The following is a 14,926-nucleotide window of genomic DNA, read 5'->3' as shown; positions in this document are numbered from 1 at the left end:
TGTACTTATAGAGTGAGTCTCGTGGCAAAAAAAACCCCCAAGAGATTATATCTATTCCTGACTGGGTGACAGTTTTGTCTAAATATTTATATACATAACTACACGTGGTCCTATAGTTTTAACACACAACCACAGAAAGCCTAGTTGCAGTCATGGTAGACGAGTCGACCCCCCCCCCAAAAAAAAACAAACAAACAAACAAAAAAACACCAGTCCCACAATCTGATCTCAATCCTTTATGACTCAATCCATCCTATTGTTACACCAACCAGAAAGAAAGAGTTTTCTTTCTTTTCTTTTAATCAACATCTACTATCATCAAGAAATAAAATGTGTGCACTTCAAGTAGATTCATCATAGCCTAGGTGCTGTAAAAATAAAACTTTAAAGAAACAAAACAAAACAAAATCATCTCCCTTCCCGTTGCAGGCTTGCTGTCTGTCAAAGAACCACGGTGAGTCTAAATCCAGTGTCCGGTGACTAAAACATTCCTGTCCTCATGTCTTCAGCTCACAGCAGCCCCCAACGTACGAGAGAAACACTTTTCCTTTCGGAGAACAACTCAGCCAGGGAATCTTTTAACCCCAGTGCTTTTCCAACCATTTTCATTTCAAGGACCCCCCCCACCCAATAACCAAATGAAATGGAAAGCTTACATTCTGTACTTTCATAATCTGCAAAAGCTGAAAAATGACCATGGCCCAAAGCATTGTTCAGTCACAAATCCATTTGTACACATTTGTACACAGTTATGGGGGGGTCCATGGCCTAAACCATGCCAAACTGGGGGGTCCCTAAAATTAAAACATGTCTGAGAAACACTGGTTTAAGGGAATCATTCCACCACTTTATAAACATCAGACGTTATTATCTTTAACACAACATTATATGCATTACAGGAGCTAAGGAGGTACGCCGGAATTAACCCATTCAATCCGGGAACGCATCTGTGTCATTTTAGATTTCTTTGGCTATTCAAAAAATAGCAGATATACAAGCTCATAGCCCTGCCCCGCTCTAAAGCGAACATTTGTAACTCAAATCTTTGCTTTTGGGGGGTCCCTGGAACAAAACATTTTGAGATGGGGGTCCCCCAGATCGGAGTTAAAAAAAATGTCCACATTTTCCACAATCTTTCCAATTTTTTCTACAAGCTCTAGATCTACAAGCTCATATGAGCTTGTAGATCTGCTACTTTTGAATAGCCAAAGAAGTCTTAAAATGACACAGATAGTTTCCCGGTCTTAATGGAATTAATCCCTCACCTATAAGGCTACAACATTGCACTGGGAAGGGGGGGGGGGTGCATGGATTATGTAGTCTGTCATTTGGTAGAGCGTGTATTTCGTGCTCGACAGGAAACATCAAAACACCATTGCACAATTTCGCCGTATCGATTCCTGTAAATTCACGTCATGTGATGTGATACACGCAGGGATTTAAAAATCTTCATTCACACACTCGGACGGATGGACACACACACGCACACACACACACACACACACACACACACACACACACATTTGTATTACTATACTCGTGAGGACATAATCTGCTATTTTTGGTGCGTATATAAGTATAAATCACAATTCCAACTCTAAACCAAACCTCTAATGCCTCTAAACTCAAACCTGAATCTTGCCCTAATTGTAAGATTACCTTTAAAAATGTGTTTTAACCATAAAACAACCGATGCTCTTTTTTTTGTCATTGACAATGTCTGATTCTCACATTTCTTGATATACTTGAGGGGACATTTGGCCCTCACAAATACAGTACAGCAATACACACACACACACACATACACACAAGGCTTATCCTTGTACACGCAGGGCGAGTGAAAGATTATCTCCCGATTACATCATCGGGTCCAGTGATGACCCTGTGCTGATGAAGACTCAAGAGATCCCGGGAACCAATCACACTTGGCCGTACAGGTGAGGCTTCCGTTCACAAATCCTCCTCCTCAAACATCAAGGATTAATATTGCTTCTATATTGCCACAAAAATAGAATAATATTGACTGGCTAACACTGTGTACTTCTTAAAAACCCAAGCGCACAATAATTACATTAGCCCTCATTTATCAAGCCTGATTTCCTCATGAAACTAAAACAATTAACGCAGTAGATCTTTCATCCGTTTGAATCCGGTGGTGAAGAAGAGAAAGAAAAAAACAACTAAATGGAATTATCAAAGAAAGCGTGTGTGTGTGTGTGTGTACTAAGAGAAGCACAAAGTGAAAGCGTTCAGTAGTGTTAAGGAATAAAGAATCTGAATCAGTAGTTACAGTACATGTTAAGAAAAACAAAACAAAAGGACAGGAGGAGTGACAGAACAGATGTTATTCATCTCACATACTGTAGCTTAGTGGTTCTCAAAGTGGTGTCCAGGGAGCCTCAGGGTTGCCTTGAGGGGGTTCCAAATGGAGCCTTACAGATCAGTAACGGGTCCATTTGGTTCCATTTTGTACACTCTCAGAGTTATGGGGGTCCTTGAAATAAGAAATAAAAAAAGTTTGAGAACCACTGCCGTAGCCGATACCAAAGCCGGCGGCTTTTCTTAAGTGACTGGCGATTTTCGGCTATTCTCATGGGGTCCTACTTGGGCTGATAAGATACAAATCTACCTACTGCACAAAGAGGAGACTCTATTGAATAGGCCGTTTCAGTGCCATTTAAAACGCAGAAGAAAAGGACACGTTGAAACAGATAACAGGGACCTCGAGCCTCCTCGTGTACGTGAATGAGCTTTTGTTCCAACGGCCAAAAGGTCTGGTGGTTCCTTCTGCCTCAGGCCGAACTGACGCTTTCCAGTGAGGAACAAAGTGTCGAATGGACGCCGTCACTCTTCACTCAAAACCGGTCACATGATACGGATACGGAGGCGGCCGTCATTGTAGAAGAGATATATCTGATCTAAAGAACGTTCTGTGAATGAGAGGAGATCCGTTTACCTGTGACCATCTTCACATTTTGAATTTGCGGAGGAGGGAGGATTCAACAATGATGCGGCATGATAAATGAGGGCCTTTGTGACAAGTTCAGGTGTTTCTTTTTTTTTTACTTCTCTCTCTCTATTTTCTCTTTCTTTTGAAAGTTTAAAAACAAACACACAGAAGTGTTTTTTTTTTTTCTTCTTTTTTTTCTAAGTCAAGGTCTTATACGCTGTCGTCCTACTTGTATTTTTCGATACAAAAAGCTGTTGTTGTGCTTTTGGTTGCCAGTCAGCCAGCCAGCCAGTCAGTCAGTCCATCAGTCGTAATGAAGTTCTCTTCTCTCTTCCATCTTGTTCAACTGCAGCCTCCCATATCTGCAGGGGTCACGACCCCCAGAGCATCCCACCCACCTCGTAGTGGCGGGGGGGTGGGGGGAGGGGGGAGGGGCGACATCCATGTCAGCAGCATCAGCGGGCCTTGCTGCACCCCCCCCCTCCCCGGTAAAGACCATGGCACCCGTTGGGTGCCACAGCAGCGCCCCAACCCAGGCGCAGTCCTCCTGGCATCATAAGAGCCGGTATGACAACCAGACCCAGTGAGGGAGAGAAAGGGAAGCTAGGCTAAACGGAGGGATTTTGGTAGTTTTCTGAGGTTTTTCCTTTTTTTTTGTTTTCTCTCTCTGTTCAATCACAACTAAGGAGAAAAAAAAAGACATTTTGACGTTAGTCGTACAAAAAAATCGAACACTTTTTTTTCCTTCCATGTTGCAACCCTTATGGCCTCCGTTGCTTTGCGTTTATTTTTGTGCAAATGCTCTCTCCAGCTCCGTTTTTAATGCTGCGTTGGGGGTTCCCATAGCTTTAATACTGCCTTCTCCTGCTTTTGGACCACACAGTTCTTCAGTTGACCATGACGAAGCCATGCTGAGAGTCTACCGTCTCCATCATCTCACTGTCCAGGAGGGAGCTCTGGAGCTCCGGCAGGGTCAGGCCCTCGTACTGCCCCGCCCCGCCGCCGCCGCCGCCGGGTACCGCCCCTTCAGAAGCCTCTCCCGGCGGGGCGGAGCCGGGGGGCGGCGGCAGCGGGAACTCGTACTGCTCCGGGTAAAGTGCCTCAGTGGAGGAAGGGCCCACCAGGGCCCGCTGCTCACAGCCTGAGGGGTAGCTGTAGGCGGCCGAGTCGTGGGGTTGTTGGGGTTGGTGGTGGAGGAGCTGGTGGTGCATGTGGGCCCCGGGGGGGGGAAGGTGCTGGGCGTAGTGGTGGTGATGGCTCATGTTGTAAGGGTCATACACCAGGGGGTCCCCCACCACCACCCCGGGCTCCATCAGGGGGACCACCAGACCCTGGCTGAAGGGGGGCGAGGCCTGCTGCTGGGCGGTCGGCTGGCCCTGAGGAGAGGCGGCGGAGGAGGCCGCGGTGGGGTCCATGCCGGGACCCCCGGGGCAATAAGAGCCCTCGGCTATCTGCATCTGGTTGAAGTAGGGGAGCAGACCCACGCCCTGGTTCTGCTGGAGGTACACTCTCTTCTGGAGCAGTCTGCAGGGAGAGAGAGACAGGCTGCAGTGAGAGAGAGACAGTCTGCAGGGAGAGAGAGACAGGCTGCAGTGAGAGAGAGACAGGCTGCAGTGAGAGAGAGACAGGCTGCAGTGAGAGAGAGACAGGCTGCGGTGAGAGAGAGACAGTCTGCAGGGAGAGAGAGACAGGCTGCAGTGAGAGAGAGACAGGCTGCAGTGAGAGAGAGACAGGCTGCAGTGAGAGAGAGACAGTCTGCAAGGAGAGAGAGACAGGCTGCAGTGAGAGAGAGACAGTCTGCAGTGAGAGAGAGACAGTCTGCAGTGAGAGAGAGACAGTCTGCAGGGAGAGAGAGACAGGCTGCGGTGAGAGAGAGACAGTCTGCAGTGAGAGAGAGACAGTCTGCAGTGAGAGAGAGACAGTCTGCAGTGAGAGAGAGACAGTCTGCAGGGAGAGAGAGACAGGCTGCAGTGAGAGAGAGACAGGATGCAGGGAGAGAGAGACAGGATGCAGTGAGAGAGAGACAGGCTGCAGTGAGAGAGAGACAGTCTGCAGGGAGAGAGAGACAGGCTGCAGTGAGAGAGAGACAGTCTGCAGTGAGAGAGAGACAGTCTGCAGGGAGAGAGAGACAGGCTGCAGTGAGAGAGAGACAGGATGCAGGGAGAGAGAGACAGGATGCAGTGAGAGAGAGACAGGATGCAGGGAGAGAGAGACAGTCTGCAGTGAGAGAGAGACAGTCTGCAGTGAGAGAGAGACAGTCTGCAGTGAGAGAGAGAGAGACAGTCTGCAGTGAGAGAGAGACAGTCTGCAAGGAGAGAGAGACAGTCTGCAGTGAGAGAGAGAGAGACAGTCTGCAGTGAGAGAGAGACAGTCTGCAGTGAGAGAGAGACAGTCTGCAGTGAGAGAGAGACAGGCTGCAGGGAGAGAGAGAGAGAGAGAGTCTGCAGTGAGAGAGAGACAGTCTGCAGTGAGAGAGAGACAGTCTGCAGTGAGAGAGAGAGAGACAGTCTGCAGTGAGAGAGAGACAGTCTGCAGTGAGAGAGAGAGACAGTCTGCAGTGAGAGAGAGACAGTCTGCAAGGAGAGAGAGACAGTCTGCAGTGAGAGAGAGAGAGACAGTCTGCAGTGAGAGAGAGACAGTCTGCAGTGAGAGAGAGACAGTCTGCAGTGAGAGAGAGACAGTCTGCAGTGAGAGAGAGAGAGACAGTCTGCAGTGAGAGAGAGAGAGACAGTCTGCAGTGAGAGAGAGACAGTCTGCAGTGAGAGAGAGACAGGCTGCAGGGAGAGAGAGAGAGTCTGCAGTGAGAGAGAGACAGTCTGCAGTGAGAGAGAGACAGTCTGCAGTGAGAGAGAGACAGTGTGATGCTGTAACATACAGAATACAGCCTGGTGGATGTAGAATGATGCTGTAACATACATAATACAGCCAGGTGGATGTAGAATGATGCTGTAACATACAGAATACAGCCTGGTGGATGTAGAATGATGCTGTAACATACAGAATACAGCCTTGTGGATGTAGAATGATGCTGTAACATACATAATACAGCCTTGTGGATGTAGAATGATGCTGTAACATACATAATACAGCCTGGTGGATGTAGAATGATGCTGTAACATACATAATACAGCCTTGTGGATGTAGAATGATGCTGTAACATACATAATACAGCCTGGTGGATGTAGAATGATGCTGTAACATACAGAATACAGCCTTGTGGATGTAGAATGATGCTGTAACATACAGAATACAGCCTGGTGGATGTAGAATGATGCTGTAACATACAGCATACAGCCTTGTGGATGTAGAATGATGCTGTAACATACAGAATACAGCCTGGTGGATGTAGAATGATGCTGTAACATACAGAATACAGCCAGGTGGATGTATAATGATGCTGTAACATACAGAATACAGCCTTGTGGATGTAGAATGATGCTGTAACATACAGAATACAGCCTGGTGGATGTAGAATGATGCTGTAACATAAATAATACAGCCAGGTGGATGTAGAATGATGCTGTAACATACAGAATACAGCCAGGTGGATGTAGAATGATGCTGTAACATACATAATACAGCCAGGTGGATGTAGAATGATGCTGTAACATACAGAATACAGCCTTGTGGATGTATAATGATGCTGTAACATACATAATACAGCCAGGTGGATGTAGAATGATGCTGTAACATACAGAATACAGCCTGGTGGATGTAGAATGATGCTGTAACATACAGAATACAGCCTGGTGGATGTAGAATGATGCTGTAACATACATAATACAGCCTGGTGGATGTAGAATGATGCTGTAACATACAGAATACAGCCTTGTGGATGTAGAATGATGCTGTAACATACAGAATACAGCCTGGTGGATGTAGAATGATGCTGTAACATACATAATACAGCCTTGTGGATGTAGAATGATGCTGTAACATACAGAATACAGCCTGGTGGATGTAGAATGATGCTGTAACATACATAATACAGCCTGGTGGATGTAGAATGATGCTGTAACATACAGAATACAGCCTTGTGGATGTAGAATGATGCTGTAACATACAGAATACAGCCTTGTGGATGTAGAATGATGCTGTAACATACAGAATACAGCCAGGTGGATGTAGAATGATGCTGTAACATACAGAATACAGCCAGGTGGATGTAGAATGATGCTGTAACATACAGAATACAGCCAGGTGGATGTAGAATGATGCTGTAACATACAGAATACAGCCAGGTGGATGTAGAATGATGCTGTAACATACAGAATACAGCCTGGTGGATGTAGAATGATGCTGTAACATACAGAATACAGCCTTGTGGATGTAGAATGATGCTGTAACATACATAATACAGCCAGGTGGATGTAGAATGATGCTGTAACATACAGAATACAGCCTGGTGGATGTAGAATGATGCTGTAACATACAGAATACAGCCTTGTGGATGTAGAATGATGCTGTAACATACAGAATACAGCCTGGTGGATGTAGAATGATGCTGTAACATACAGAATACAGCCAGGTGGATGTATAATGATGCTGTAACATACAGAATACAGCCTTGTGGATGTAGAATGATGCTGTAACATACAGAATACAGCCTGGTGGATGTAGAATGATGCTGTAACATAAATAATACAGCCAGGTGGATGTAGAATGATGCTGTAACATACAGAATACAGCCAGGTGGATGTAGAATGATGCTGTAACATACATAATACAGCCAGGTGGATGTAGAATGATGCTGTAACATACAGAATACAGCCTTGTGGATGTATAATGATGCTGTAACATACATAATACAGCCAGGTGGATGTAGAATGATGCTGTAACATACAGAATACAGCCTGGTGGATGTAGAATGATGCTGTAACATACAGAATACAGCCTGGTGGATGTAGAATGATGCTGTAACATACATAATACAGCCTGGTGGATGTAGAATGATGCTGTAACATACAGAATACAGCCTTGTGGATGTAGAATGATGCTGTAACATACAGAATACAGCCTGGTGGATGTAGAATGATGCTGTAACATACATAATACAGCCTTGTGGATGTAGAATGATGCTGTAACATACAGAATACAGCCTGGTGGATGTAGAATGATGCTGTAACATACATAATACAGCCTGGTGGATGTAGAATGATGCTGTAACATACAGAATACAGCCTTGTGGATGTAGAATGATGCTGTAACATACAGAATACAGCCTTGTGGATGTAGAATGATGCTGTAACATACAGAATACAGCCAGGTGGATGTAGAATGATGCTGTAACATACAGAATACAGCCAGGTGGATGTAGAATGATGCTGTAACATACAGAATACAGCCAGGTGGATGTAGAATGATGCTGTAACATACAGAATACAGCCTGGTGGATGTAGAATGATGCTGTAACATACAGAATACAGCCTTGTGGATGTAGAATGATGCTGTAACATACATAATACAGCCAGGTGGATGTAGAATGATGCTGTAACATACAGAATACAGCCTGGTGGATGTAGAATGATGCTGTAACATACAGAATACAGCCTTGTGGATGTAGAATGATGCTGTAACATACATAATACAGCCAGGTGTTCCTCAGAGAACTGTGATGAAAAAGTGTCGGTGCCATTTTCTGCCGTTTCACTTCAGGGACCTGGTCTCTTTTTTTAGCGTTAAATAAATGTGTGAACTTCCTCTGAACTCAGCGCTCATCAATGTCACTTCAGAAATGAGTAAAGCAAAAGGTGGGGCCGCCAAATCTTTGTGTGATAGGAACCTTTTTTCTTTCTTTTTTTTTTTTTACATTAACCACTTGAACCCTAGCATCCCTATTCTGAGGGGAACATTAGCCGAAAATAGACGATCTACAAGCTCACAAGAGGTTTGGTGTAAGGGGGAATAAAAGCAGACCAAGTACACGTTTTCTAAGTATGGAGGGTTTAAGTGGTGAACTGTCTGAAAATTAACATGAATCCAACACAACGCTACACATTGATAGTGCTGTCAAACACGTCTATGAAGCTATATATTAAATCTATGAAAAAATGTAATCTGCAACACAATTTTATACAATATGTAGGGGGGGGGGGGGTCCCTGCTTCATCTTTCTCTCAGCCAAGGGGTCCTTGGCCTGGAAAAAAACGTTGCAGACCCCTGTTCTAGAGTAAGATTTCATTTTGTCATCTTTTATGCTTTTATTTCAGACAGGTCAGTGTAGAGAGACAGGAAACCAAGAGCAGAGAGAGAGAGGAAAGACATGCAAGAGATGATATCGTCTCTGTCGGGTTATTTTTCAGGATTCAAATACAGAAATAGCAAAAGTAGCAGATCTACAAGCTCAAAACACATCGCTTTGCGAGCTTGTAGATCTGCTACTTTTGATGCTTTTGTGTGACGCTGTGGGATGATCAAGTAGGGCGTTAATTTACGTGTTGAAAAAAACACACAAAACATTACAATATGGAGATAAGAGGTTTCTGCCCGACAGCAGCGATATGTCATTGTAGGCATCTCCATGATCCCATTAATCCACCAAACCTCTTTGCTGAAAATAGCCGACCTACAAGCTAACAACGCCTCGCAGTGCAAGGCGTTGTGAGCTTGTAGATCGGCTATTTTCGGATAATGTTACCTTCAGAATAGGGATGCTATAGGGTTCAAGAGGTTAATCAAAATCACAGACATATTTGGCGGCCCCCCCCTGTAGTAACTCTGAGGACCCCATGGGGGTCCCCGGACCCCCTGTAGAAGACCCCTGACCTAAAGCGATGTGACTGCACGAGTGGAAAAGAAAAAGGGACATCATTCACATTCATACAGATGCCCAACAGAAGCCCATTTACAGCCGCTGAATACAATTGTATACTTTTTTGTTTATTTGCAATTCGCACAAATATCTCAGTATTCTTTCCCCTCCACCATTAACCCATTCAATCCGGGAACGCATCTGTGTCAATTCTAGATGTCTTTGGCTATTCAAAAATAGCAGATCTACAAGCTCATAGCCACGCTATGAGCTTGTAGAGCTCTGGATTATTTTTGAATAGCCCAAAGTATAAAAAAATTGTTATAGCAAAACATCTAAAATGACACAGCATGCGGTCCCGGATGGAATGGCTTAGAGGCCTTACACACAATGTTTGTATAGTTCTCTGTCATCCAGCATGGCTGCCTGTAACCATGGTAAAGCACTTTCAAAAGAAAACAGCACATTTCTGGTGTAGTGGCAGTCAAGAGTACTTGTAGGTAAAAACATTGGAAAAGCATGAAATTACTTCTTCCACTTGTAACTCGTTTACAAGTTCTAGCAATTAATTGGGCACCAGATTATTACATTTATGTTGATATATCTCATATGTCAACACATTGCAATAAATAAATAAACGTTTTGCACATAGCAACCGTTGTTTCTGTCAACATTGGATGAATGGGAATTCTAAACATTCTGTTGAAAGAACCTCTACAGTAACTTGATATCTCAGAATTCAGTGTTTCTCTCAGAAGTATGATATTTGCCAATATTCCGAGAAACAAAAACGAAGAATTCTGAGACAAAGTCTGAATTTGCTGCCGTGAAGCACAAACCTTGCATCTCCATGTTTCAACTTTTTATGTTCTTTTTGTTTCCTGTACATTAATTCCTTACTTTCTCGTCATCCAAAAGTGTCATGCAATAGTAGCTCAAATTGCAGATCTACAAGTATGCCTACAAGCTGTATGATATATATTGACAAAGACTAAAACTAAGGACATTTTCTCTTTACTGTGAGCTCGTAGATCGCTTATTTTTGCTATTTCCGAAAAATGTTTAAAGTGAAAGTGGTTAAGTGTGATTTTATAAACATTTAACCAATGAAAAGTATTAACAAGAGCTTTAGACTAAATAATACAAATAATAGCAAATAATAATAACAAGGTTTCCACCCTCGACAGCGACATATCGTGAGATGTGATGTCTCCCCGGGACCCAAACTAGTGAAAATAAATGTTCACTTAAATTAACTAAACTAATTTAAAAATGTGATTTTTGTATTCTATTTATTTATCAAAATTCTTTTGAAATAATGATAATTAAAAACAAAAGGTAGTAAACGAAAAATAAACTGATATTTACTTGCGCCAATGTTAGAAATGTTTTATAGTATAGTTTGTTGCAGAGCATGTGAGCGGAGCGAGACAATTTTTAACGTAGCAGGGAGCGGGTTCATAAAAAGGTTGGAGCGCTACTCGGAGCGAGGACCGCCTGCCGCTCCAAGCCGCTCCAGCGGGGGCCGCCCACCGCATGTTTGAGGATGCCCGGTCGCCCGGTCGCACGGACACCCCGGTCAGACACACAGTCTGACCGGGGGACACCGTAGTCAGAGGTTTAACCCATTTAATCCGGGAACGCATCAGTGTCATTTTAAGATTTCTTTGGCTATTTTTGTTTTAAATCGTGGAAGATTTGCGCAAATCTTTGAATATATATTTTTTAAAGCAAACATTTGTAACTCAAATATTTGCTTCTGGGGGTCCATGGAACAAAACATTTTGAGATGGGGGTCCACGGCCAAATACATATCTAAAAAAATGTTTTCTAAATCCTAACAGTATGTTGCTATATCAGTGGTGCTCCAACTGTCAAGGAGACCCAAAATAATATGTATTTACCCGCAGACCCCCCCATCTCAACATATGTTGTTCCAGGGACCCCCCAGATGCACAGATCGGAGTTGAAAATGTTCGCTTTAAAACATTCAAAGATTTGCACACATTTTTCAAAAAATAGCAGATCTACAAGCTTGTAATATCTGCTATTTTTGAATAGCCAAAGAAATCTTAAAATGACACAAGATGCTTTCCCGGTCTAAATTGGGTTAAACCTGAAGCAGAAGTAGTTTTTTTCTTTTTACCTGTGTTCCTGCAGCTGCTGCTCGAGGCTGCGAGGCGTCTCGTTGCAGAAGAGCTGACAGCTGGCTGGACTGCTGGCCAAGACACTGGCCTGAAGGACAGGGACACAGAGCCACTTATTACTGTACGACCGCTTGCACTGTGAGCCAGCTGCCATGGGGACTGGCTACAAACATTTACTAACACTACATCCCACAAGTTACATAAACGTCACTCAGCCTCCTAGGAGCCGTTTGAAAAACTGCAGGGGGAAAAAAAAGACGGCGACAAGTTTTCCCTGTTTTCTGGAACACAGCGGGTTCTTTCACCCCGAGACCCCAAAAAGAAATTTGACGTTTAGGGGTTTGTTGTAACTAAGCCAATGAGGACATTTTTTCTTGATGATTAATTGGCATGCAAATCATTGCGATTGACTATTTAATTTAAAAAGTTTTTTTTTGGCATTGAGCATTATACACTGAAAAAATATGTAGATTTCTGTTTTGCCTTTTAGGCCTTATAAACCAAGATTACAGAGGACAGATATGACAAAGAACTTAAATATATAGAGAAAAATAAATGACAATTATTTTTGATAATTCTATTACTTTCAAAATATTTTCAAAATAGCAAAAATAGCCAACCTACAAGCTCACAACGCGTCGACGCGTTGTGAGCTTGTAGATCGGCTATTTTTGCTATTTTTGGGAAAATGTATTAGAAACCATTATGACGATTATGCAAAATAGTGACTGCACTTATCTCTACTGATTGCGAATAGGTGATTATGTCATAATTATCTCTACTGTTTGTGAATAGGTGATTAGGTATGTCATAATTATGACAGACCTATTTGGCGTCTGCCTGGACTGAAATTGTTATGAAAACCTTTTGGGACAAAAATAATTTTAACAAAAGAAAAAAAATTGTAGGAACTAACAAAAGATGTGTATAATAAGTAAGCTAGTGTTAACGACAGGCAGCGCTGGTAAGATGAGACGGGTCTAATGATTATGTTGAACCCAACCGGGAACACATCTGTGTCATTTTGGATTTCTTTGGGCTAATCAAAAATAGCAGATATACAAGCTCATAGCGCGGCACTTGCCCAAGCTTGTAGATCTGCAAAAAAATAATTATCGTGAAAATTTGTGCAAATCTTTCAATATATATATTTGTTAAAGCGAACATTTATAACTCAAATCTTTACTTCTGGGGGTCCCTGGAACAACATATTTTGAGATGGGGGTCAAATACATATCTAATTTTCTTTTCTAAATCCTAACATTATGTTGCTATATCAGTGGTGCTCCAACTTTTTCATGTTAAGGACCCCCAAAATTATATGTATTTGGCCCCCCCATCTCAAAATGTTTTGTTCCAGTGACCTCCCAGAAGCAAAGATTTGAGTTACAAATGCTGGCTTTGAAAATATATATATTCAAAGATTTGCCCAAATTTTCAAGATTTTTCAAAAATAGCCAAAGAAATCTTAAAATGGCACAGATGCGTTCCTGGTCTTATTTTAACACATGGGGTGCCAAAACCGAATACCCTTCGGTTTTGCAAATAGTTACGCGGAGTGCCAAAACCGAATACCCTTCGGTTTTGCTGTCTTTTTTTTTTTTTTCCACACGGGAGGGGCTGGAGCAGCTCTGGGAGTACCCATTGTGATCCTGAGAAGGATAGGCCAAATAGATCACCGGAAACAAAAACATGGCTCCCCATCCGCTTCCTGTCTATTTCCTTCTTTAAAACGCCTATATCTCCGAATCTGTTTCCGGTGGGGAAAACCGGTCATGCGCGATGCGCGATCCCCCCCGTTGTAACTCGCGAGTGAAATGTTATCGTTCCAGGATGTAGCCAGGGTCATCGCGCTACATGAATGGATGCTTTTTTTTACGTGGATTTGCTCGTCGTGGAGTCTAGAGCTTTAAACAGCAAAGCGCAGTCAATGGGGATAATGCTGGCACCCACGGTAAGTTGTTATGAAAAAATGCTGGCACCCAATGTGTTAACAACCAAGATGTGTTTTTCAGATGAGCACTGGTCTGACTCAGGACACGCACTAACACAGGGTGTTGCATGGTTGTGATGCAACACAATCACAGCCTCATCGAAGACAAACAAACACCTGATATCACAACCACGCAAACACCCACCCTGTTAGTGTGAACTATGACAATCAATGCTCATCTGAAAAACACATTTTGGTTGGAAAATATATTTTTTAACCCAATCAATCCGGGAACGCATCTGTGTCAGTTTAGATTTCTTTAGGCTATTCAAAAATAGCAGATCTACAAGCTCACAGCACCGAGTGCCGCGCTATGAGCTTGTAGATCTGCTATTTTTAAAAGGTCGCGAAAGATTTATGCAAATCTTTGAATATATATCTTTGCTTCTGGGGGTCCCTGGGACAAAACATGTTGAGATGGGGGTCCGCGGCCAAATACATATCTAAAAATGTTTTCTAAATCCTAACATTATGTGCTCCCAACTCTTTCATGTTCAGGACCGCCAAAATGATATGTATTTGGCAGCGGACCTCCATCTCAAAATATTCTGTTCCAGGGACCCCACAGAAGCAAGTATTGGAGTAAAAAATAATAATATATATATTCAAAGATTTTTACTAATTTACAAAAAAATCGAAAAATAGCAGATCTATAAACTCTATAAGCTCTCGGTGCAGAGCTATTTACTCGGTCACTCTGTGCCGCGCTATTAATAATTGAGTCATTTTTCACTTTGTGAAGCTTACAACGCGTTGTAAGCTTAGCTTGTAGATTTGCCATTTCTGCTTTTTTTATATTTGAAAATGTGTTGAAACATTTTTCAACATGGAAACGATTATGACGATTATGCAAAAAAAAGATTATCTCAAATAATTGCTATTAGACGATTACGTAATAATTGTGACGGGCCCACCCGGAAAGCGCTGAGAGCCACTGGTGTTACGTTACCTGCAGTCTGTGGTGTGTGAGGTACTGGGTCTCCAGACTCTGTCTGCGGGAGAGGAGGGGAGGCGGGGGGCCCTGCTGGGGACCACCACCGCCCTGGTATAAAGCCACGTTCTCATGCTGCTTGGAAGCCTCGTCC

The 14,926-nt window shown here is 43.1% G+C and overlaps 1 protein-coding gene across 2 annotated transcripts in view; it reads right to left on the bottom strand.

Moving 5' to 3' along the window:
• Nucleotides 1-825: 825 nt before the first annotated feature.
• The window catches only part of sik2b (salt-inducible kinase 2b), a 122,261-nt gene continuing 108,160 nt past the window's right edge, over nt 826-14,926 (bottom strand). For both annotated transcript variants that reach the window (XM_080428448.1, XM_080428449.1), the window contains 3 exons: nt 14,791-14,925; nt 11,848-11,936; nt 826-4,474 (listed from right to left, as the gene is read on the bottom strand). In XM_080428448.1, the coding sequence (XP_080284574.1) occupies nt 3,838-4,474; nt 11,848-11,936; nt 14,791-14,925 (861 nt within the window). In that variant the 3' untranslated portion in view covers nt 826-3,837. The remainder of the gene's footprint in view (nt 4,475-11,847; nt 11,937-14,790; nt 14,926) is intronic.

The sequence above is a fragment of the Gymnoscopelus braueri genome (genome assembly GCF_963280865.1).
Source record: "Gymnoscopelus braueri genome assembly, chromosome: 5".
In the NCBI taxonomy this organism is placed as follows: domain Eukaryota; kingdom Metazoa; phylum Chordata; class Actinopteri; order Myctophiformes; family Myctophidae; genus Gymnoscopelus; species Gymnoscopelus braueri.
This window is presented reverse-complemented; position numbering and strand designations above follow the sequence as displayed.